We start from the raw sequence: 26,284 nt of genomic DNA, 5'->3' as shown, positions 1-26,284 counted from the left end.
GTGAGCTGTGAAAATATGTATTCCTGCAGTACTTACTGTTTCAAGAATTTGCTCCTTTAAATCAGTGAAGAATCTGTCAATTACTTTTGTGCAAATGTTAGATTCCATAGACTGCCTATGAAAGTGAACATAAACTACATTTCATTAATGAAGCATGGACTGCAGATCCAAAAATAGCAAATAAAAAGGTTTCTGTTTAAGTTGCTGCTTCAACACAAGGGATCTTCCTGCATAGACTGCTTTGTTTGCATCATGTGTTTATTTTAATCACTTTGTTCCATCTGACAAATAACAGCATTATTGACACCAGACAAATGTCCTCTACCAGTCAGCAATAACCCAGCAGATCCAGAGGCATGATTTCAAATTCAAATGTTACAGGTGGAACATGCTGGTGTTCAAGAAATTGAAAACTCAAGATACAGAGCCCAAATGCTGCTGTGAGAGATTTCTCAGGCTGATTATCAACATGAAATGTGTGGTACTACTCATACTTGACCAGTCAGTGGTCAACAAAATTCTGCACAATATATGGTGTGCCCTAGTTTAGCTGTATTGATGTGTGGAGATCAGATATAATTGTATGGGAGCCCATTTCCATATTACTTTGTGGCAGAACATTATTACATGACCAACTATGGTTAAAATATCTCATTTTAATTGTTGAAAAGCCCGTTGTTTCTTTACACATTGACATAGATGAAAGTGAGGACTGCAGATGCTGGAGATCAGAGCTTAAAAATGTGTTGCTGGAAAAGCGCAGCAGGTCAGGCAGCATCAAAGGAACAGGAGAATCGACGTTTCAGGCATAAGCCCTTCATCAGGAATGAGGAGGGTGTGCCAAGCAGGCTAAGATAAAAGGTAGGGAGGAGGGACTTGGGAGAGGGTGTTGGGAATACGATAGGTGGAAGGAGGTTAAGGTGATAGGCTGGAGAGGGGGTGGGGGCGGAGAGGTTGGGAAGAAGATTGCAGGTCAAGAAGGCGGTGCTGAGTCTGAGGGTTGGGACTGAGAAAAGGTGGGGGGAGGGGAAATAAAAAAGCTGGAGAAATCTGCATTCATCCCTTGTGGTTGGAGGGTTCCTAGGCGCTCTTCCTCCAGGCGTCGTGTTGCCATGGTCTGGCGATGGAGGAGGCCAAGGACCTGCATGTCCTTTGCGGAGTGGGAGGGGGGGGTTAAAGTGTTCAGCCACGGGGCGGTTGGGTTGGTTGGTGCGGGTGTCCCAGAGGTGTTCTCTGAAACGTTCCGCAAGTAGGCGGCCTGTCTCCCCAATGTATAGGAGGCCACGTCGGGTGCAGCGGATGCAGTAAATGATGTGTGTGGAGGTACAGGTGAGTTTCTGATGGATATGGAAGGATCCCTTGGGGCCTTGGAAGTGAGGTGGGAGGTATGGGCGCAAGTTTTGCATTTCTTGCGGTTGCAGGGGAAGGTGCCGGGAGTGGAGGTTGGGTTGGTGTGGGGTGGTGGATCTGACGAGGGAGTCGCGGAGGGAGTGGTCTTTCCGGAACGCTGATAGGGGTGGGGAGGGAAATATATCCTTGGTAGTGGGGTCTGTTTATATTTCCCTCCCCACCCCAATCAGCGTTCCGGAAAGACCTCTCCCTCCGCGACTCCCTCGTCAGATCCACACCCCCCACCAACCCAACCTCCACTCCCGGCACCTTCCCCTGCAACCGCAAGAAATGCAAAACTTGCGTCCACACCTCCCCCCTCGGCCCCAAGGGATCCTTCCATATCCGTCAGAAATTCACCTGCACCTCCACACGCATCATTTACTGCATCTGCTGCACCCGATGTGGCCTCCTATACATTGGGGAGACAGGCCACCTACTTGCAGAAGGTTTCAGAGAACACCTCTGGGACACACGCACCAACCAACCCAACCGCCCCGTGGTTGAACACTTTAACTCCCCCTCCGCAAAGGATATGCAGGTCCTTAGCCGCCTCCATCGCCAGACCATGGCAACACGACGCCTGGAGGAAGAGCGCCTCATCTTCTGCCTAGGAACCCTCCAACCACAAGGGATGAATGCAGATTTCTCCAGCTTTCTCATTTCCCCTCCCCCCACCTTTTCCCAACCCTCAGACTCAGCAGCGCCTTCTTGACCTGCAATCTTCTTCCCGACCTCCCCACCCCCACCCCCTCTCTGGCCTATCACCCTCACCTTAACCTCCTTCCACCTATCGCATTCCCAACGCCCCTCTCCCAAGTCCCTGCTCCCTACCTTTTATCTTAGCCTGCTTGGCACACCCTCCTCATTCCTGAAGAAGGGCTTATGCCCGAAACGTCAATTCTCCTGTTCCTTTGATGCTGCCTGACCTGCCACGCTTTTCCAGCAACACATTTTTAAGCTACTCATCATAGTCCCAGGATTCCCTAAAACTCTTGATATTCTATTATTTGTATGGTTTATGTAGGAAAATGAAATGGGCAATTCTGCATGCAACAAATTAATTACTATCAAATGGATTTTGATGCCCTTGATTGAGGGAGAAAAGTTCACAATGACACCATATGTCCTCTTCTAATCTTTGGAAAATGGTACTGAGTCTTTAATATTCAACTGTTAGAATCCTTGCTGATTTTTTTCATGAGTTTTAAAACTCATTATTGGTTTGGAGCTATGAACTGTCAGTTGAGAGCTGAAGGTGACCTTTAGACTACAACCAACAGTTTGGTTTTACTGAAGAAGAGAACAGATAAGCTGACATTTGAACATGAGGCCAGGCCTGGAAGTTAATTGCAGGTTGATTCTTGTTCAAAGAATACTCTTCAATGTTTCAGTTCTAGAGATGCATTACGCACAAACAGCTGGCAGATATTGAATGTTATCTGGGGCCTCATGTGGAGACAACCCATCTAACAAAGAGAAACCAAACTTTGAACTTTGTTTAAGTCAGAATGATTGCAGTAACAAAAGCTAAAGGATGAAGGATTGATTACTTCCTCATTATCTTCCCTTTTGGAAGTTCAGAGAACAGAATCTCAGTCACAAATATTAAGTGAACATTCTTTGGAGTCTACTGGAAGCTAGCTGCACACATTGGTGCCTTCAGAAACCAAGCCTGTGATGTTACAGTGTCCAGTATCACTAATTTATAGTGTCTGGTAATGGTTATTCAAGTCTGGTTAGGAACCACTGGAGTCAATTTTAAGGGTCATATTTTAATTTTACTGTGTTGCAAATACAAGGAAGGAGAGGCGGAGTTGATTTGGCCATCTCTGTCATAACACAACTGAACGGGCAGATGAGTATTATAGGATTCATTAACCTTTCAAACAAATTGTTCCATAATAGATTATATGTTACAAAACTTGTTTTGAACTTACTTGTATTCTGTAACAATTTTCTCAAAATCACTGAGAACAACTTCTAGGTCAGTGATATTTTTTGTTAACCTCTTTGTATCCTCAGAACATGAGATTTTCGCAGATGATGGACCAGCCTCTGAAAGATCAAATTAAACCAAAGTATTACTACTATAAACTGTTGTTTTATTGCATTGAAAATTTCTCTAAATGCCCCTGGAATAACACATTATTTTTGAGGATTTCAAAATTATGATACATCATCCCATCATAAAATTGAAAAAGTCAGAAGGGTATAATTAGTGAGACAGGAAACTGGGGTAAGAAGAGGCAACAAAACATTTAAGGATTCAATGCTAATGCAGTGCCACATAGTAGGCCAGCCCCTAACGAATGGCTGTTCAAATCAAATGTTCCTTTGGTTATTCACAACAGTCAGAGCAAGGACTGTAATCATCTAGGCAATGCTAGCAAAACCCAAAAAGTCTAGTGTTAAGTAATTCCGCAATTGGCAGAACTAGCTGAACAATCCAACTGATTGTGCTAATAGCTACATTAACAGCAAAGTTAAGATAATCAGTTAAGTTCATAAAATGACTTATTTACATTTGCTTGAATCTCAGAATTGGAACAGGAGACAGTGACTTGACATCACAATGAACATTACAACTTCGTGCCATTTTCTTGCCTTTTCTCCATAACCCTGAATATTGTTTCTATTTAAATAAATCATCTCATGTCCTCTTAAATGCCTCAATTGAACCTGCCTCTACCACACTTCCAGGTACTGAGTTCCAGATTCTAACTACTCATTATGTGAAAAAGTTCATCACATCATATTTGCTTACCTTACCAATTACCTTATACCTATGCCCACTTGTTCTCAATCCTTTTGAGGGAAAAGTTTCAACCATTCCAATCTGTATAACACCCCTCATGCTTTTGGAAGCTTCCATTTAATCTCTCTCTAACCTCCTCCTCTCTAATTTATCTTCATAACCCAATTTTCTAATCCCCAGACACATTCTTGTAAATCATTTTGGTACTTCCTCCAATATGTTCACATCCTTTCAAAAGCTAGGAATGTAATCAACTAGGCAATGCTAGCAAAACCCAAAATGTCTAGTGTTAAGTGATTCCGCAATTGGCAGAACTAGCTGAACAATCCCAACTGATTGTGCTAATAGCTACCTTAACAGCAAAGTTAACATAATCAATTGAGACAGTACATCAGCTGAGGTTGAACTAGTATTCAAAATAAGTTCTAACAAGTTTAACATAACCTCCTTGCTCCTCTATGCTATATAGCTATTAATATAGTTTAAGATACTGTACATGTTATTAACTGCTCAAGCTTTTCGACTTTTCACCTTTGGTGACTTACAAACATATTAACTGAAATCTCTCTGCTCCTGCACACACTTCATTTTCTACTACATCTCTATGTTCAATCAAAATGTATCATCTCTCCACATTAAACTTCATCTGTCACCTGAAACAAGTGAGCTTCGGCAGCCTATCATGTCCAATTATTTTCACCATGGCAACACCTTGGTCAATCAGGGCTGACTTGCTAACCAAGCACCCTTCTTTGCTTCTGTAGTATAAAGTGTTGCGACAATTTGAAATTTAACATTTTTTCCTTGATGAGTGCAAGGTGAACGGGTTTAGCAACATAGCTGTTTACCTTGTGCTAAAGGGTAACTGTTTAGACAACAGGGAAAAAAAAAGCAAAACAGATAGGCAGAAAGAAAGGTTATGAGCACAAATTTACTGAAATTGTTTTAATTTCTCACACAATATAATCACATAAATGAAAATTTAAGAAATATTAAGTTATCTGAAGGAATGTCTACACCACTATTATTTGAATTTTTTAAAATGTATTCTTTCACAGGTTGTGGGTGTCACTAGCAGGCCAGCATTTGTTGCGCATCCCTAACTGCCCCCGTGAACTGACTGGCTTGCTTGGTAATTTCATAAAGGAGTTAAGAGTTGTTATGAATTACATTGTTGTGGATCACAGTCATTTGAAGCCAGATTGTGTAAAGACTAAAGTCTTTCCCAAAAGGACATTAATGAACTAGATGGACTTTTATTACAATTGACAATTGTCACATGGTTGCAATTACTGAGACTGATTTTCAATTTCAGATTTATTTAAATTTCACCAGCTGCTATGATACAATTTGAACCCAGGACATTAGCCTGGACCTTAGCTAGTCCAGTAACATAATTAATACCCCCATAATTAAATCCCCTTACTCTTGATAACAATCTGGCAAATCTATATTTTACCCATTCCAAGGCAAAGATATCCTCCTGAAATATAGTATGCAGAGTGAAACAGTATTGCAGATGCAACAGAACAGAGCTATACATGCAGTACATCTTCTCACTACTCTGTAGTCTCAGAGGACACGATAGGCTGCTGAAGCTCACGTGTTTCAGTGGAGAAATGAGAGATGATACATTTTGACTGAACATGGAAATGTAGTATAAAATGAAGGGTGTGCAAGAGCAGAGAAACCTCAGTTAATATGTGTGTAAATCAGAAAGCTTGAGCAGTTAAATATACAGTATTTTAAACTATATTAATAACTACATAGCATACAGGAGCAAAGTGGTTATGTTAAACTTGTTAGAACATATTATGAATATCAGTTCAACCTCAGCTGATGTACTGTCCACCACTCTGGGCACCACACTTTTGAAAGAGTGTGAACACATTGGCGAGAGTACCAAAGTGATTTACAAGAATGGGTCTGGGGATGAGAAATTTTAGTTATGAAGATGAATTAGAGGAGGTGGTGCTTAGGGAGAGATTAAATGGAAGCTTCCAAAATCACGAGGGGGAGTTTCAGGAGTGGTATAAAACAATATGTTGCCATAAGTTTAACAAGGGATAAATGGTCTATTTTTGTTATGGTCAGAGAGATACAGCACTATAGAGAGGAATATCGCTGAAGAATCTGGTCTCATCCACAATTTTTCACTGGCAATGAGGTAACCTAATCTCTGGACAATGTTTGAAAAATATTTCTGAAGTATTTGTATTTGAAATTATGCTTCCAAATAATGTTAGTAAACCTATTACAAAAGGTACATTTATTCCCTTCCCCCTTCACCACCCCCTGACAGCAGTCATATATTTTATACAATTATTATTCTCTTTAGCATGTCTGTGCTGCCTTATTCATGCCCTAACCTGCAGTAAGAGATCTTGATGCAGTTGTATTAGAAAAGGCATCAGGTCCAGTTGTTCTCGTGACCAAAGTTTGTTTTCTTTTCAGCCTATTGGAGTTAACATTATCTTGTAGAGAAGGCTCCTGTCAGTTAAGAGAAAGTATTATCAAAAATTGTCCATTTTTAGGTAAAGTATCAAAAACAACTCTCATAAATTGTATACCTTGACAGTATGCATAAAAGTTGAAGTTAAACTTAAACCATTGCCATTTTTATTTTTAAAAGATTCTATTCTGCCAAAATTTCTTCCAATCAGCCTTGAAGACTCCTTGATAGGATAATATGCATTCATACTCACCAAATATCAAACATATACAGCTTTCTTCCAGGACAGATCTATTAGAAATACTAGACACAAATTTAGCTAAATCGTTCAGAGATTGAACAAATGCAAAGCTTTTTTTGTTACATAGTGTCACCACATTGCTACTATACCTCTCCTCTTTTCAAGATTTGAATAAAGATCTTTTGTTGTCAGTGACTTCAGACATCTTTAATTGCAATATTTTTCTTGGTCAACTTCAGGTTCATCTGATAAGCTTTGCCTATCATTCACACTAGATTTTCATCATTGTCAGCAATGGCATCTTCCATTTTCTGTCTGTATATATGATCTCGCAAATGATCAACTATAGCTTCCACACCAAGAAGATTATTAACTGTCTCATTATCTGCCTTGATCTATCCCTGGAGTCATGGAATTGCCAAACATCATATGCTGTCATCGGTATTTTCCAAGGGGTGTCTCGAATATAGTAAGAAAACTATTGTTTTCATCTAGTTACGCATGCCAGTAGCTATCCTTCACATTTAGACCTGCCTTGGCTCACAGAGTAATCAATTATGATGCTACCACACCACCTTAACCTTTGTTTTGGATTGCCATTTTGAGACACTTCACACAGGTCTTATGGTCTTGATGTTGTATGACACACTGACATGTGTCGGACACTTAAGGAGATCATCAGATCACCATAATCAGCCAATGTTCCAAACAGTTACTTCATAAAATGAACACGAAATCTCATCTCTATACTAAACCTAAACAAATGAAAAAGAGAGGCATCAGTGAAAACTGCTAAAGGAATCCAAGAAACCAAGCAAATGCAGCAAGATTCAAAGGCTTCTATGCAATTCATATGCAGAGATAGACAAGAATAATGAACTGCTAATGCATAAGAATGGTCATGTGTATATTGTGGAACTCAAAGAGTAAGTATTATTGAAAGCAAATATATTTTGGTATGAAAATGGGGATGTTTGGGCTAGAAATGCATTCTGGCTTGCTGTAGTCATGCAACCTCTACTGTGAGCCACTACCAACTTGCAGCCAACTTTCATAAATCATCATATAGGTCAGACTGTAAACTTGAAAGATTAAAGCAACAGATATTCCATACAAAGTCAAACTATTATGCTCTAGAAATGTTTGCTTTTCTTTTATAATTGTCAATAAGTGATCACTTAAATAAATAACCTAGTAAATATCAAAAAGAGGAGGATTGAATTTCACCAAAATGCATATTAAAAACATTAATTACGGAATTGTGAACTATTGGCTTGTAATAGTTCAGATCAATAAGATTGAAAGGAAGGATTCACATTATAATAAATCATAATCCAAACTTTTCTGTGTGTTGTTTTATAGGCCATCCCTAGCTGCCTTTGAAAAGGTGACAGTGATCCAAGTTCTTGCACCGCCCCCATTTGGTTTAGGTGCATCAACAGTAACATTAGGTAGGGAGTTCCAGGTGTTTGACTCAGCCTGGAACACTGAACAGTGATATATTTCCAAGTCAGGATGATGCAGTGGCGTTCCCATGTATATGCTGTCCTTGACCTTCTGATAGTAGTAGTCAGGAGTTTGCAAGATGCTGTCAAAAGAGCACTGATAAATATTTACAGTGAATTTTGTAGATGGTACAAACTACAACTGAGCATAGATGGTGGAGAAAATGAATGTCTGTGGATGTGGTGTCAATCAAGCTGACTGCTTTGTCCTGGACAATGTCAAGCTTCTTGAGTATTGTTGAAGTTGCACTCATTCAGGTAACTGGGGAGTATTCCATCACATTTCTGAATTATGCCTTGTAGATAGAGTCATAGAGATGTACAGCATAGACACAGACCCTTCGGTCCAACCCGTCTATGCCGACCAGATATCCCAACCCAGTCTGGTCTCACCTGCCAGCACCCGGCCCATATCCCTCCAAACTCTTCCTATTCATATACCCAACCAAATGCCTCTTAAATGTTGCAATTGTACCAGCCTCCACCACTTCCTCTGGCAGCTTATTCCATACACGTACCACCCTCTGTGTGAAAATGTTGCCCCTTAGGTCTCTTTTATATCTTTCCCCTCTCACCCTAAACCTATGCCCTCTAATTCTGGACTCCCCGACCTGAGATGGGTTTCTCACTGCTGGATTTCTAGTCTCTGACCTGCTCTTGTAGCCACAGTATTTATATGGCTATTTCAGTTCAATTTCTGGTCAATGGTAATCTCTAGACATTGAAAGTGGGGGATTCAACTATGGTAATGACATTGAATGTCAAGGAGATATGATTAGATTCTCTCGTAAGAGATGGTAATTGCCTGACACTTGGGAGATGTGAGTATTACTTGCTTCTTGTCAGCCTAAGCTTGGATATTGTTTTGCTGCATTTGGTCATGGATCGCTTAAGTATTTGAGTTGTCATTGATGGTGCTGAACATTTTGTAGTCATCAGCGAACATTCCCACTTCTGACCTAGGTTGGAGGGAACATCAATTCTGAAGCAGCTGAAGGTTGGGCCTCAGGCACTCAAATTAAGTCTCCAAAATCTAACCACGTCATAGGGGTGCCCACTCATTAGAGAGATAACTGGTGGTGATTTAACCTGAGGGCCACCACACCTCAGGCAAAGGGAGAGGTTGAGAAGGAGAGTCCTTCATAGTAACCTCAGCCAGAGTGAGGATTGAACCCACTCTATTGCCATCACACATCTTCACAAACCAACTATCCAGCCAACTGAGCTAAACTGACACCCGCCTAGGACACTACCCTGAGGAATACCTGCAAACATGTTCTAGAACTAAGATGACTGACCAACAACAAAAATCATCTTCCTTTAGCCAGGTTTGACTCCCAACCAAAATCCCTCTAACTGTACATAGCTACTCCAATGTTTCATACATAGCAATTAGTGTCAGCACACCAATCATGCCATCAACTTCCCATTCCAGAATTCGTTACCATGTATGAATCTTGGAGGCACACACAACCCAAAAGAAAATTAGAGGCAATGCTGCTCCTAACAAGGCAGAGTTTATTCTGATTCTCATTGACTCCAATTTTGCTGGGTCTCCTTAATGCCACACTCAATTTAATGCAGCTTGGATGTCAAGGGAAATCATTTTCACCTCACCTCATTTGAACCAATGCCGTAACGTGGCGAAGAAGTGAGCAGCCCTTGCAGAATCCAAACTGAGTGATAATTATTGCTAAGCAAGTGGTGTTTGATAGTCCTATTGACATCTTTCATCACTTTATTAATGATGGAGAGTAGTGATGGGCCAGTAATTGGCCAGGTTGGATTATCTGGCCAATTTTTCACATTCTTGAGTAGTGCTATAGCTATACTGAAACAAAGAACAATACAGCACAGGAACAGGCCCTTTGGGCCTTCAGGCCTGCGCCAATCCAGATCATCCATCTGGACCTACCACCTATTTTCTAAGGATCTGTATCCCTTTGCTCCCTTCCATTCATGTATCTATCTAGATACATCTTTAATGACGCTATCGTTCTCGCCCCTACCACGCCGCTGGCGACGCATTCCAGGCATGCACCACCCTTGCGTGAAGAAGTTTCCATGTGTATCTCCCATAAACTTTTCCCTCTCACTTTGAACTAGTGACCCCTAGTAATTGAGTCCTCCACTCTGGGAATAAGTTTCTTGCTATCTACCCTGTTTACACCTCTCATGATTTTGTAGGCCTCAATCAGGTCCCCCTCAACCTCCTTCTTTCCAATGAAAATAATCCTAATCTAACCATTCTCTCTCATAGCTAGCACCCTCCATACTAGGCAACATCCTGGTGAACCTCCTCTGCCTCTCTCCAAAGCATCCACATATCTTGGTAAAGTGACAACAGTTTAGCTAGCGATGCAAGATCTGGAGTACAAGTCTTCAGCACTAATGCTGGAATGTTGTCAGGGTGTATAAGCTTTGCAGCAGCTAGTGCGTCCAGAAATTTCTTCATATCAAGTACAGTGGAGTGAATTGGATGAAAGTTAGAATCTGTAATGCTGGGGACCTCTGCAAAGGCCAATTTGGATAATCTACTCAGCACTTCTGGTTGAAGATTATTGGAAATGCTTATTTTTTGAACTGATTTTCTAGGCTATCCTATTTTTGAGATAGGAATATTTGTGGAGCCTCGTCGTCCAGTGACTTATGTAATTATCCACTATCATTCCCAACCAAGCCTTTGGTTGTGGAATTGCTTAGCTCTGTCTTTAACTTGCTGCTTATACTGCTTAAACAGTAGTTCTGTTTTGTAGCTTCACTCAGTTGACACTTCATTTTCGGGTATGCCTGGTACTGCTCTTGGCATGCCTTCCTACACTCTTCATCGAAGCAGGCTGATCCCGGCTTAGGGATAATAGCAGAATAGGAAATATGTCAGGTCTTGAGGAAACAGATTGTGAACAAATACAATTCCGTTGCTGCTGATGGATCATGGGACTTAATTTATGCCCACTCTCGAATTGCTAGAACTGTATGAAATATCTCCCATTTAGTATGGCGATAGTACTACACAACACTATGGACGGTTTTCTCAATAAAGATAGGACTTCATCTCCACATTGACTGTGGGGTAGTCATTCCTCCTACTAATGGACAGATTTGTGACAATCAGGTCAAATATACCTCTCCTTCTTATTACCTGCTGCAGACCCAATCTAGCTGCTATGTCCTTATGATTCAACCAGCTCATTCAGTAGTAGTATTGCTGAGCCACTCTTGGAGGTGGGTGGTGAAGATCCCCACCCAGAATACATCTACACCCTTGGTGCTTCCTTCAAGTTGTGCGCTAACGATTCATCAGCCAAATGAGGGCTAATGTGTGGTAGTCTGGAAGAGGTCTCTTTGCTCATGTTTGACGTAATGCCATGAGATTTCATTGAATCCAGAGATAATGCTGAGGACTCGAGACCGTATACCACTGTACCATCACCTCTGCTGGATCAGTCAATGGACGGCACGGTGGCACAGTGGTTAGCACTGCTGCCTCACAGCGCCGGAGACCCGGGTTCAATTCCCGCCTCAGGCGACTGACTGTGTGGAGTTTGCACGTTCTCCCCGTGTCTGCGTGGGTTTCCTCCGGGTGCTCCGGTTTCCTCCCACAGTCCAAAGATGTGCAGGTCAGGTGAATTGGCCATGCTAAATTGCCCGTAGTGTTAGATAAGGGGTAAATGTAGGGGTATGGGTGGGTTGCGCTTCGGCGGGTCGGTGTGGACTTGTTGGGCCGAAGGGCCTGTTTCCACACTGTAATGTAATCTAATCTAAAAAACAATACGTAACCAGAGATGATGTTGATGATATCTGTAATTTACAATTTTGTGAATATGATGATGTGCTGTTGCTCGAACAATCGGAGAAAGCTCACCTAGTTTTTGCTCTAGCCTCTACATGTTAGAAAGAGGACTCTGCAGGGTAGGCAAATCTGTAATTGCTTCATCATCTGCAATGGCTTAGTTAATGCCATTATCCTTTCAGCACTTGATACAACTGAATAGGCCGTTTGAAAAGGCAGTTAAGATTCAACCACATTGCTATGGGTCTGGAGTTACATGTAGGCCAGCTAGATAAGGACATTAGAGTATCAGATGATTATTTACTACAATCCACAATGGTCTCATGGTTCATTTTACCATATTAGAATTCCATAATCTCCCATAGTGGGATTGTAACTTGAGTTCCCAAAATATTATGTGGGCATCTGAATGACATGGTCAGCAACAATGCCTCAAGCTTATCATGATACCGTAAAATCACTTTGCTTTATTGTTTCACAGGATAGTAAGGTTAAGATTCACAGTTACCTATTAAACCTTCTGCACTTTAACAGCCATGTCATTTTCATTGATCTAGCCAAACAAAAAGAATTATCCTGAATCAAAAAGCAAGTTGCTTACCATGGAAGGCTCTGCATGAAAAGAGGAGTTCCTGCTGTGAGCTGTTGATGCACTTGCTCTCTTGCTCCTTTGCCTTTTTCGCTTTGAAAGAGATGCCCAAGTTTCAAGCAGCGATTTCTTTGTTCTACCAGTCAAAGCAGCACCCTGCCGATTTCTAGAGTTCCCATCACTGGGATTTGTTACTCCACTTGTCCGTGATCGAGTATCCTCTGATCGTTTGGAGGCTTTACTGGATTGCGAATTGGATACTGCTTTCAACTTCACTAATTCAGTTTCTGCCTTTGAAACAATTTTTTTTAAATGAGGCAAAGCAAATCAAAATTGGCAACTTAGACAGAAATGGCCCTGAATTACACATTCCAACATTTTCTCTTCATTCATGTGAACATACATTTCTCATGACAATGAAATTGGAACACGTAAATTTCTTAAGGATTTTAAACAGGGTAAGTGCTTAAAACTGTTTCTCCTGGCTGGATCATCTAGAACACAGGGTCACAGTCTCAGAATAAGGGGTCAATTATATAGATTGAGATGAGGAGAAATTATTTCACACAAATTTGACAATCTTTTGAATCAAAACAGATATTGCTGGAAACGTTCAGCAGGTCTGGCAGCATCTGTGAAGAGAAATCAAAGTTAATGTTTCGGTTCTGGTGACCCTTCAACAGAGTTCTCTGATTTCTTTTCACAGATGCTACCAGACCTGCTGAGCTTTCCCAGCAATTTCGATTTTTGTTTCCGATTTACAGCATTTGCATTTTTTTGGTTTTTATTTAATATTTTGAACCATCTACCTCAGACAGTTGTGGACGCTAAGCCACTGAGTAGAAAGGTAGTAAGGCAGAAGTAGATTTTTGGGAATTGAGGATATTAATGGACATGAAGACATTGTGGGAATTTAAAATTGAAATGAAAGATCAGCCATGAACTTGCTGAATGGTAGCACGAGGAGCTAAATAGTCTGTGCTGTAGCAAAATCAAATCAATCTTACAATTAAAAAGCATGTTTTTAATTGTAGCTGCAAGTTTGAGGACTGTCTTACACTTTAACAAAATATTTTGCATTTCTAGTATGGAAAAGCAAGTGTAAAACCTTCCCTTGGAATAATATTTAGTAAGAAAAAAAAACTTTGTTTTGCTGTTACACTATAAGATGGATTATGGGGATAAAATGATTATGTTAATAATGAATGTTCTACCTGACTTAAATTTGAGCAAATACCTTCTGACGAGACTCTGTTGTACTTTCATTCGATGCCTCATTGTTCACACCTTCTGTATTCATTTCACTTTCTTCTGCTTCCACACCTTCAGATATGCGAGTCAAAGCACTGCTATACTCAAAGGAATGAGAATAGGGTATTATAAGGAATGACAGACTTTCATGAAGCAAGAAAGTTGGCAGCAAGGAGAGTGGGACTTGTGAGATATCAGTGCACAGCGGGAGTATAAAAATCAGGGCTGAGGCTTGAGACCTGCATCACTTATTTGGGAGTCAGAAAGTCAACGAGTCCTGTGGAGGGGTAGTGCAGAGTTGCGGTATATAGACTGGAGCGAGGCTTAATGCTACACCATTTAAGTGGGAGCCGGAGGAGGAGGAGTGGACCTGTGGGTGAGATGAGCAGAAGAGGAGTATATAAATTGGGACCAAGGCTACACCAGTTACCTGGGAGTCAAAGAGGCAGCAGGAGGTAAGGCAGCAGGACCAGTGGGGGGAGTATCCAGTGCCAAATTTGAAATACTTAAAAAAAAAGGGCCACCTCATGTCAAACAAAGTTTATACTGTTATAGATTCTTAATAACTTACTGTATATTAGAAAAAAGTTATTTTTAAAACAAGTAGGCGTATCGGATTTAACTCAGAAGTTGGAGCCAATATAAAGTAATAAAAATAACATAGGGGATGTAAAGTTCAGAATTAAAGTTAAGATGTCCAAAGACTTTGATTTTCAAACTAGTGTTTGGGGTGCAATAAGGTTCTGAGCATGACTAGTATTTCTTAAAGAAAGTGACTAACAAGCTTTATCTAAAGAGAAGTCATGACAGTGCAGCTCACACCCAGGATATGCTCCTCCTTCGCTACGTGAGAAGCCATGGACACTTCTTGAGTTCCTACTGGCTACATACGTAGGATGTGCATCCAGCTGCAGCTGCTGGTTAACCACATTTAACTGCTGGAGTGGGGAAATGGACTCACTGTGGAGCCACTAGGTAGAGTAGCAGAAAGCAGGCAGTGCAGGAATCTCACGTGGCCATGCTTTTCTCTAACAGATACACCATTTTGGATTGTTGGGTGGTTGGGGGCAGGACGTGTGTTGGGGGGGGGTGGTGACTGGGAGACTTCGCAAGATTGCAGCAGAAACTAGTTGGGATTCTTTATTAAGATGGACAAGTGAAGCAATATTGTGCAATAAGAAAGGATCATTTACCAATCTTGTGCAAGATCCCTTGGGGAAGTGAAAAGTGATGTTCTTGAAGTCAAAACTAGGGTGCTGAGTCTAGATAAAGGAAACTATGAAAGTAAGTCACAATGGGCAAGGATAATTGGGAAACCTTACTAAAAAGGCTGATAGTGGATGGGCAATGGTTCATATTTAAAGAACATGTGCATGAGTTACAGCAATGATTCATTCTTATCTGGTACAAAAATAAAAGAGGAAAGGTGGCTCAATCATAGCTGTCAAACTAAATTAGTGACAGCATTAGATCCAAAGAGAAGGCATGTAAAATTGTCAGAAACAGCAAGCCTGAGGATCGGGAGCAATTTAGACCTAAGCAAATAGTGGGAAAAAAAATTGATCAAGAGGGGAAAACAAGAGTACAAGAGCAAAATATCAGGGAACGTAGAAACTAATGGCGAAAGCTTCTATGAAATGCAAAGAGGAAGAATTTAGTAAAGACAAATATAGATTCATTAGTCAGAAGCTGAGGGAATAATAATGGGGAGCAAAGAAATGGTAGGAAGATTTCACATGTTCGTTGATCCTCTATCATGAAAGAGGGTACTAATAATCTTTTAGAAATGTTAGGAAACCAAGGGTCTAGTGATACGGCAGAATTGAAGGAACGTAAAGGTATTAGTAAGAAAACAATACTGGGGAAATTAATGGGGTTAAAGGCTGAGACCTAATAATATATATCCCAGAGTACTAAAGGAAGTGTCTTGGAAATATTCAATGACTTGGAAACAATCTTCCAAAATTCTATCAACTCTGGAGCAGTTCCTCCACAATAAGAGATGGTTTGAAGAGGAAAAAAAACCTTGCAGATAAGTTAACCTGATGATGTCAGTAGATGGGAAAATGCTGGCTGTTATTATAAAAGCTTTAAGGGCTGAATGGCTGAGTCCTGCTCCTAGTTTCTATGATGTTTTGTTGACAACTAGTTCAACCCACCAGACAACTACAGAGACATCTACAAAAGGGTATAGAATGAGTTGCCAGAGGAAGTGGTGGAGGTGGTACAATTACAACATTTAAAAGGCATCTGGATGGGTATGTGAACAGGAAGGGTTTAAAGGGATATGAGCCAAGTACACTAAATTAGGTTAGGATATGTGGTGGTCACGGACAAGTTGGACCAAAGGGCCTTTTTCCGTGCTGTACATTTCTATGACTCTAAGGAAACCGCAAGAAGGAAAATTAAAAGAAAACACTGAGCAATGCTTTCTACTTCCATGTTTTGAACTTACTTGTCTGAGACAAAGCTACTAATTTAGCTAATTATTTGAAACAAATAAAATATTACATTTGCAAATCAAATAATCTCTATTCTATATTAAGAAATAACAACATTCATCCAGCTTTCTGTTTACCGTTTTGCTCTCCTTTGTTCTTTAACCTGAGGCACTGATTGCTGGTTAGGCTTCCCTTGATGACTCTGCACGCAACCTTCTGCTTCTTTATCATCTCCTTCATTATTCAGCTCTGATTCACCATCGAACACTGCCGTGCTGTGTAATGGATTATCTACAAAAAGGTTAAAGCAAATAAGCAAAGGAAACATGTTTAGTTTTTTAAAATGTGGAATGCCATTTTAATGCTTACTTTGAGTAATGGAACACTTTTAAAAGATTACAAATTTAAATGCACAACTGAAAACTGGCCCAATCTAATATGCAGACCAGTTCAACAAGAAATCACAGATACGGTAGATGTTTTGTAAGAAGAAAGCACAGCAAAAAGGTTTTAATGATAAAAGATGATCAGGAAAGAAATGGTGATGGTGGCTGGCACAGGATAATTTCTGAACATAGATGGTTATAGGATTGAAAGTAGCAATTGAAAGTATTCTTTTAATAAAGGATACAAGTGGTAATGTGGCTGAGCAGATTAAAATGCTGGACTCAAGTTTCAGCATATATAGAGATGGAAAATGAAATTTCACCATTGCCGATTATTCTCGGAATACCTGTTTTGAGCACGTCAGCAACTCACTTTAAACAAGCTCAACCTTACTCAAAAACGAAGTAGTTATATGTGCAAATGTGTCATTTTTTGTATGGTCTTGTGTTACAGTGATATTGTCCCTATCTCTGGGCCAGAACGTCTGGGTTCAAGGCTCATCTGCTTCAGATGTGTGTCATAATATATCCAAATAAACTGAATGTTTTTAAATTTAAACGTTCATTTAGTTAACTACATATGCCCATTAGTTCAACATCAATACAGTCCTCACTGCTAATAGGTGTTTTGATCCAATGTTATTCGCTTGTTATTTATGTTGGAGTTTCTCCCTCTTCCAACATTCATGCTTCGTGAAGGAAGTACTTAATGTAAAATTATCAACAGCTATGAATTTTAAAAACATCAAGATACAGATATTAGTATAAGAACTACACAAACACTTGAAATTCTTCAAAATATTCCTTGGGCAGGGGTAGTCAGAAAGTTAAAAAAAACAATGTTAACTATAGGGGAAGTGAAATATTATCTGCTGACTACTTTGTACTTTTAAACCCAATGGTCAATTAACTGATGTTATAGTTAGTGCTGATTGGTACAAGCTGTAACCTAATAGTGATAAACAAACAATCATTTTCACTTTGATAAAATGTAAATTACCAAAAGTGAACACCTGTTTCTTCGCAAATATTCACTACACTTAAGCTGTGAATGGCAACAATGGCTTTTTAGCAAATTTAAATAACTGCCCAAAATACATGTAATGGTTAAGTGGCCATGACTATGATCAGAAAATAATGGAAGCTACTTTTAAATGCAATCTGTGGGAATACTTCTTTGGCAATAATTTAGAAAAGATTTATAAGAGGGAGGTGGTGATGGCAGAGTAGTATTATCACTTAGCCATTAATCTAGAAACTCAGCTAACTTTTTTTGGGGGGAGGGTTGGAGATGAGAACCACTATTGATTGTCAGAAAAATCCATCTGGCTCACTAATGTCCTTCAGGGAATGAAATCTGCTTTCCTCACGTGGTCTGGCATACATATGACTTCCAGAGTCACAGCAATGTGGTTTACTCTTAACCAGAGGGCAAGCAGAGATGGGCAATAAATACTAGCCTAGCCGGTGATGCCCTAATCCTGTAAATAAATTTTTAAAAAGAATCTGAACTCCTCCATGTTGAACAACACTTGGAGGAAGCACTGAGCAAGGCAAGAGTGAAATTCTCAGAGTACATTTGCAACGTTCACCACCACAATTGGATCCGTGGCAACATTATTGATCAAGCTGGTCAGGTCCTAAACACTTAGCTGCTAGACTGGGTCTACAGATCCCAGTGAGGGAACCAACAAGAGGACTGATCGCATACTTACCAAACGGCCACCTGCAGATGCAATTGTCCATGACAGTATCGGTAAGAGTGACTACTACACTGTCTCCTCAAGGACTAAGTCCCACCTTCACATTGAGAATACCCTCCATCATGCTGAGTGGCACTACCACTTTGCTAAATGGGACAGACTTTGACCAGTTCTTGCAACTCAAAACTGGGAATCCATGAGTTGTTATGGACCAGTAATAGCAACAGAATTGCACCTAAATGCAATTTGTAACCCCAGGGGCTGGCATATTCCCCAATCAAATATTACCATTAAGTTAAGGGATCAACCCTGATTCAATGGAAAGTGCAGGAGGACATAAGAGGAGCAGCACCAGCTAAACCTGAAAATGAAATGTCAAACGAGGTGAAACTATCAAACAGGATTATTTGAATACCAAACAACATTAAGCAGCAAGTCATAGACAAGAGTTAAGCAAACCCACACCAACACCTGAGATCTAAGCACTGTAGTCCTGCCACATCCAGTCGTGAATGGTGGGGGGCAGTTAAACAACTCACTGGAGGTGTAGGTTCTACAAATATACACATCCCCGATGATGGAAAAGCCTAATAAATCAGTGCAAAAGATAAGGCTGATTACTCACAAAAACCTTCAGCCAGCAGTATCAAGCTAATGATCTATCTTGGACTCCTCCAGCATTACAGATACCAGTCTTCAGCCAACTCTATTCACTCCATGTGATTTCAAGAAACAGTTGGACACACTGAATACTGCAGACTATAGGCCCTGACAACATTCCAGCAATAGTGCAGAAGACATGCTCCAGAACTTGCCACTCCCCTAGCCAAGCTGTTTCATTAGTTACAATACTGACATCTTCCCAATAAAGGTAGAAAATTGCCCAGGTACGTCCTGTACACATAAACAGGACAAATCCAACCCAGCCAATTAGCACTCCACCCATTTAGTCCTGATCATTAGCAAAGTGTTGGAAGGTGTCACCAACAGTGCTCAGCAATAACCTGCTCAGTGACATCCAATTTGAGTTCAGCCAGGACCACTCAGCTTCTGACCTCATTATAGCCTTCATTTAAAAACGGACAAAAGAGCTGAACTCCTGATGTGAGGTGAGTGTATTAGCCTTGACATCAAGACCTCATTTAACAAAGTGCGGCATCAAAGAGCCTTAGCAAAACTGGAATATATGAGTATCAGGGAGCAAACTCTAGCTAATTAGTCATACCTGGCATACAGGAAGATGGTTGTGGTTATTGGAGGATAGTCATCTCAGGTACAGGACATTCTGCACAAATTCATCAGGATAGTGTCCTCGACCCAACCATCTTCCACTGCTTCATCGATGACTTTCCCTCTACCAAAAGGTCAGAAGTGGGGATGTCCATCGTTGATTGCAAAATGTTTAGCATTATTCGTGACACCTCAATTACTGAAGCAGTTCATGTTCAAATGAAACAAGATCAAGACAATATCCAGGCTTGGGGTCGAGAGTGTAGTGCAGGAAAAGCACAACAGGTCAGGCAGCATCCAAGGAGCAGGAGAAATCAGCACAAACTGTTCATCAGGAATGAGGCTTGTAGGTGGGGGAGATAAATGGGAAGGGGTGGGTCTGAGGGGTGGAAGTAGCTGAGAATGCAATAGATAGATGAAAGTGGGGGAGAAGGTGATAGGTCAGAAAGGAGGATGGAGCGGATATATTGGAAAGACGACGGACAGGTCAAGAGGGTGGTGTTGAGTTGGAGGCTTTGGACTGGGATAGTGTGGATGGGGAAATGGGAAAACTGATGAAATCCACATTAATCCCGTGTGGTTACGGGGTCCCAAGGTGGAAGATGAGGTGTTCTTCCTCCAGGCATCGGGTGGTTAGAGTTTGGCCCAGGACCTGTATGTCCTTGGAGAAGTGGGAGGGGGAGTTAAAGCGTTCAGCCACAGAACAGTGAGTTTGGTTGGTGCAGGTGTCCCAGAAATGTTCACTGAAACAATCCGCAATTGGCGTCCTGTCTCCCCGATGTAGAGGAGACCACATCAGGTGCAACGGTTACAGTAGATGAGAGTTGTGGAGGTACAGGTAAATTTCTGTCAGATGTCAAAGAAGGATCCTTTGGGGCCTTGGACAGAGGCGAGGGGGGAGGTGTGGGCACAGATTTTGCACGTCTTACAGTGGCAGGAAAGATGCCGAGTGGGGTGTGGGCTGGTGGGGGCATGGATCTGATAAGGGTGTCGCAGAGGAGTGGTCTCTCTGAAATGCTGATAGGAGCAGGGAGGGAAATATATCCCTCGTGGTGGGGTCTGTTTGTAGGTGGCAGAAGTGGCAGAGGATAGTGCGATGTATACAGTGGGGTGGAAGGTGAGCACGGTTGTGGTTGTGGTGGTGGTGGTTTTGGGGAGAGGTGGTGGTGGTAGCGAGGGTTCTGTTCTTGTTGCATTCAGAGGGGTGGGGCTCAAGGGCGGAGGTGCAGGAAGTGGAGGAGATGCGCTGCAGGACATTGTCGACTATGTGGGAGGTGAAATGGCAGTCTTTGAAGAAGGAGACCATCTGGAAGAACACTTCATCTTCCACCTTGGGACCCTACAACAACACGGGATTAATGTGGATTTCACCTGTTTCCTCATGTCCCCTCCTTCCACCTTATCCCAGTCCCAAGCCTCCAACTCGGCACTGCCCTCTTGACCTGTCCATCGTCTTTCCCATCTATCCACTCCACCCTCCTCCCCAAAATATCGCCTTCTCCCCCACCTTCATCTACCTACTGCATTCTCAGCTGCCTTACCCCCTAGCCCCAACCCCTCCCATTTATCTCTCAACCCTCCGGCCCACAAATCTCATTCCTGATGAAGAGCTTATGGCCGAAACATCGATTCTCTTGCTCTTTGGATCCTGCCTGACCTGCTGTGCTTTTCCAGCACCACACTCTTGACTCTGATCTCCAGCAACTGCAGACTCCACTTTCTCCTAATATCCAGGCTTGGGGCAAACAAATGGCAAGCAGCAGTCACGTCACATAGGCAATGACCATCTAATCACTGCCCCTTAGCATTTAATCATGTTACCAATACTGAATCCCCCATTATCAACATCCCGGAGGTTATCTTTGACCTGAAACTCAACTGGATTCACCACAAAAATACATTGGCTACTAGAGCAAGTTAAAGGCTAAAAATGCTGTGGTGAATAACTCACCTCCTGACGCCCCAAAGCCTGTCCACTATCAACAAGGCACAAGTCAGGAGTATAATGGAATACTCCCCATTTATCTAGATGGGAACAGCTTCATCAACACTCAAGAAGTTTGACACTAACAGGACAAAGCAGCTTGATTGGTACCACATCCGCTAGCATCCACGCCCTCCACCACTGACGCTCAGTAGCAGCAGTGTGTACTATCTACAAGGTGAACTGTACAAATTCACCAAAGATCCTTCGACAGCACTTTCCAAACCCATGACCACTTCCATTTAGAAGAACAATGGCAGCACATACTTGGGAACACCACCATCTTAAAGTTCTGCTCTAAGCCACTCACCATCCTGAACTGGAATTATATAACTGTCCCTTCACTGTCAGAGTCAAACTCCTGGAATTTCCTCTCTAAGGGAGTTGTGCGTCAATGTGCAGCATGTGGACAGCAGCAGTTTAATTAAGAAGCAAGTTCAACACCTTCTCAAGGGCAACTATGGACAACAAATAAATACTGGCCAACCAGTGATGCCCGCATCCCCAAAATGAAGAAAGAAAGATTCTGTTTAAGAATTTCCATGACACAGGTTAAACTTTCAGAACTTTTCAACGACGTCCGTTTTGAAAGATTTGCATTTGAATTAAAAGTTGCATGAAACCTGAGTAAAACAGGGCAGATACAAAGCTAGTGTAAGGAAAAAAGGATGTATTGTGCAAAATATGCAACAACAGTCAGGAGATTAGGACCCTAGAAGCTGTGAAGGATTTGTTCTGCCTTCTCAATCCAGTTGCAGATGCAGTGTCGGGCTTTTTACCTTCAACATAGTATTTGTACCTGATGAGGTGATATTTATGTTAGCTCTCATAGCACAATAACTAGACATGGGTAGCGTAGTACTGAAAGATTCAATAGACATTTGTTACAATTCCTGATATCTACATATATATTCATTTTGGACACTGTCGCGTCTGGGCTAGTACTGACCAATTTGATTACAAGCTATTACATAGCTCCATCTGTGTGCCATACTGTAAACGGCCACAGTCATATAGAACTCAGGTCCCAGGATGAAGTGATGATGATACTATGAACATGTTTCTTAAAGGTTTATTATATACTAGCTACAAGACAACACAACAGTGAAATCGTGAGTATTTAAATCGAATGTGTTTTTTTGACAATGCATGGTACAGGGAAACAAAATTGCGCTAATTGTAAAGTATAAAGTTTGAAAATATACAGAATAACTAGAAAAACAATCGAACTCAGACTTAAAAAATTGTACAAAACCAACAGTAGCCACATCACTTATAATGTTCAGATAATGGATAATATCTTACCATGTAGACATCAGAATGGACAGTTGAAGCTACATTTTAACAATGATAAGGCTCACTAAATATAAAATCAGCTGTATATAACAGGAATACAGTTAACCTTCATTTTAAAAGTTTGTAATCATTGGATCAGTTTAAATTTTTCTAAATAGACGTCAACCATATGTCAAAACAACACATAAGCAGCAATGCCTGTTGACTTCACATGTATATCAGTGTTAAATAAATAATCATTTCAATAGTAAAATGATATTTCACAAATCAAACGATAGTTTGAAACTGCTCCAGTCTCAGTTATCTCAGCATGTGATCTTCTCAGATCTCCAGCTCATTAGTCACCTGTCAGTTCAATAGACATCATGTAATAAAAGTTTTTATTTGAACATTAGCTATAGATTGCTTTCAACAAATTTTCAAAATTATGCTATCATCACTAACATTCACCTTATTACTAATGAACAAAATGCCACAGTTCATGTTGCAGAAATAACTATGGCCTATACAGAATTACTGAAAAAATTAACCTATCATAAAACCAAAAAAAAAATTATAATTATAAAATTGATTACAGACTTTAAATCAACTGAAATTGTTCATTATATTCAGCACTTTATTTCACAGAATCTCTCTACAATGTGGATTGAGGCCATTCAGCCCACCGAGACTGCAACGAACCCCGAAGAGCATCCAACCCAGATCCAACATCTCTCCCCATCCCATAATTCTCAATTACCTTAGCTAATGCACTCAGCCTGCCCATCCCTGGACACTATGGGGCAATTTAGCAATGCCAATCCAAGACTGGAATCAAACCTGTGTCTCTGGAACTGTGAGGCAACAATACTAACCACTAAGCCACAGTGCTGCCCCAGTGTCTGACTTCATCCAAAGTTACCCCAGGTGGCAGTGCCTTCACAAACATTTCCTACAAAACATCTTTTTATCTTCCCTCATTCAATTGGGCAGACTGAAAAAATAACCACGACGAATCCATCATAGAACCAGACTACGAACATGTATTTGGACTATATGAAACAAAATCTTCTTATCCAAAAGCCTGATGCAATGTGAAAACCATTTCCAGACATTAAAATGGTCTTATAAATTCCAAAATAATTGCTGTTGTAGCAGCATGTACCATCCACATGCTGCATTACAGAAATTTAGCAATAACTTCTAAATCCATGACCACTACCATCTTGACACACAAGGGCAGCAAACACATGGGAGCATGCCAACTGCAAGTCACTCATCATCCTAACTCTGGATGTAAATGCAGTTCCTTCTGTCTTGCTGGATGAAAATTGTTGAACTTCCTCTCTAACAGTATTGTGCATCTACCCAAGCCAAATTGACTGTCACAATTCAAGACGACAGATCACCCAACTTCTCAAAGGCAACTAGGGATGGGCAATAAATGCAGGCCCAGCCAGCAACATCCTGTGAATAAAAAAAAATCCACAATTGAGGCTCCTGTTCATTTACTAAATTAGATTTTGCTCTTTTGGAATGCATTCTATAGAATGCTTGAGCACCCCTTTCTGTGAAAACCATTCCCTGTGGCTTTGACTTAAGGATTTGGTTGTTTTGACAGTTTGACAGCCTGTGGTTGTTGATGATCTTTCTAGGTCAAAAGGGCCTTGGGAAAATGCCCCACTAACCAGCCACTTTTTTACACTTGTGACAGTTCTTGTCGAAATATTCATAATCCAGAAATGTCACATACTTGGACAGTTTTCATGGAGACTGCATAATTATTTCAGAGGCAGTATGCAGATTTCACCACCATTCAATAATTTTCTGCTAAGCAGAACGTGACAGTGCATTATCAGTTAGTAATCATAACTGAGCTTTGGACGAATTATTTTGAACTCATTGTGAATGTTGCTTGTAATGCCTACAAATATATTAAAAGGTTCACTATAGGTCTCAATACTTACTAAATCCTCTTTCTTATTCATTGGCACCAAGTAAGACAGCTACATTTTTGTTTGCTGCTGAGAAGCTCCAGTCCAAAACAGAAGAGGTATAAAAACAAAACTGAACATAGTTTCAAGCACACGTGAATTTTACATAACAAAAAGGGAAATGCTTCTGGGATAAGTTCCAAAAAGTCCCAAGATGATTAATGCAACTTCTACAAAGTTACATTAAGAGATCATTAAAAACAAAAATCTAGTAGAGGAATCTCGATTAACCGAATATCATTTATCCGACTATCGGATTATCTGAAGGTGATCTCCAGGTCCCGATAGAAACATTACGTCAAAGAGCTGTTTTAACCCTGGATCACATCTTTTGTTTACAGGTACAATGATTAAAAACAAACTTGGCTTACTGAAATGCTGCCGACAACAGGCCGGGACAGTCCAGGCACAGTCTCTAAATGACTGGTCTCCCACCCTCTCTCTCTTCCCCCACACTTTCCCGGAGTTCTACACAAGGGTGTACCCTAAACCCCCTTTCCCTAGATAATCTATCCAACATTGTCCTGTACAGGGGCAGAGTGGGAACTTGTCAAGAAGTTGTGTGTGCGTGCGCTCGCGCTATTTGGAGACTTACCCGATAAAGGCAGCAGCAGTCTGACTGTTGGTCTACAGTACAGCTGCATGGGGTTGGGGGAGCGGGACTGGGGGTGAGCAGGGGGTGGTGTTGGACAGGGTTGTGGAGCAGACGGAGTTGGGGCTGGGAGCGGATGGGGGTGGGGGTGGGGGTGTGTGTCTCATGAACAGTGTGACTTTGCCTAGTCTCCTGAACGGGGAGTAGACTTCACAGAAAACTTAAATCAATTAACAGAATATTGCCTGCCCATTTCATTCGGATAATCGAAGTTCCTCTGTAGTGGGAAGCTAATTGGTTTCTCACAAGAATAGAATCTCTCGGGTGACATCTTGTGGTAAATCTAACACAGCAGGTAATTCTCATTAGGTTAACTAAAGCGGGTTGATTGCTTGAAATCGGTTCTGGATTGAAGCTCACAAATCACATTTATAAACAAAACATTCCACTGGGAATGATTCAAAAATATTTTATTCTTGAAATCAATTAATTGCTAGTACAGCATTAGATTTCCATTCAGAATTCAAATTCCTGTAGGGACTAAACAACCCTCTAAGCAGAGATTTCAGATAGATCAACTTTCTCTCTAGATCAGGAAAACAACCAAAAGAATCCAATCACGCTCCACAAAGATACAACCTTTTCAATATCGACAAAGACTGATGGTGACCTTGGGAAGACTATAGCTCAACCATGGGGCG

General features: G+C 41.0%; 1 protein-coding gene across 1 annotated transcript in view; it reads right to left on the bottom strand.

Annotated features, from left to right (window-relative positions):
• Nucleotides 1–26,284, bottom strand: part of cenpu (centromere protein U) — a 55,599-nt gene that overhangs the window by 10,117 nt on the left and 19,198 nt on the right. The window contains exons 4-9 of the mRNA XM_043705755.2: nucleotides 16,557–16,710; nucleotides 13,965–14,076; nucleotides 12,740–13,018; nucleotides 6,517–6,637; nucleotides 3,330–3,447; nucleotides 37–115 (exon numbers count right to left, since the gene is read on the bottom strand). Coding sequence (XP_043561690.2) covers nucleotides 37–115; nucleotides 3,330–3,447; nucleotides 6,517–6,637; nucleotides 12,740–13,018; nucleotides 13,965–14,076; nucleotides 16,557–16,710 — 863 coding nt within the window. The remainder of the gene's footprint in view (nucleotides 1–36; nucleotides 116–3,329; nucleotides 3,448–6,516; nucleotides 6,638–12,739; nucleotides 13,019–13,964; nucleotides 14,077–16,556; nucleotides 16,711–26,284) is intronic.

Source organism: Chiloscyllium plagiosum, unplaced genomic scaffold (genome assembly GCF_037043375.1).
Source record: "Chiloscyllium plagiosum isolate Xiang-an unplaced genomic scaffold, Cpla_swu_hap1 HiC_scaffold_2, whole genome shotgun sequence".
In the NCBI taxonomy this organism is placed as follows: Eukaryota; Metazoa; Chordata; class Chondrichthyes; order Orectolobiformes; family Hemiscylliidae; genus Chiloscyllium; species Chiloscyllium plagiosum.
The sequence above is the reverse complement of the archived record's forward strand: the minus strand, read 5'-3'. Positions and strand labels throughout refer to the sequence as shown.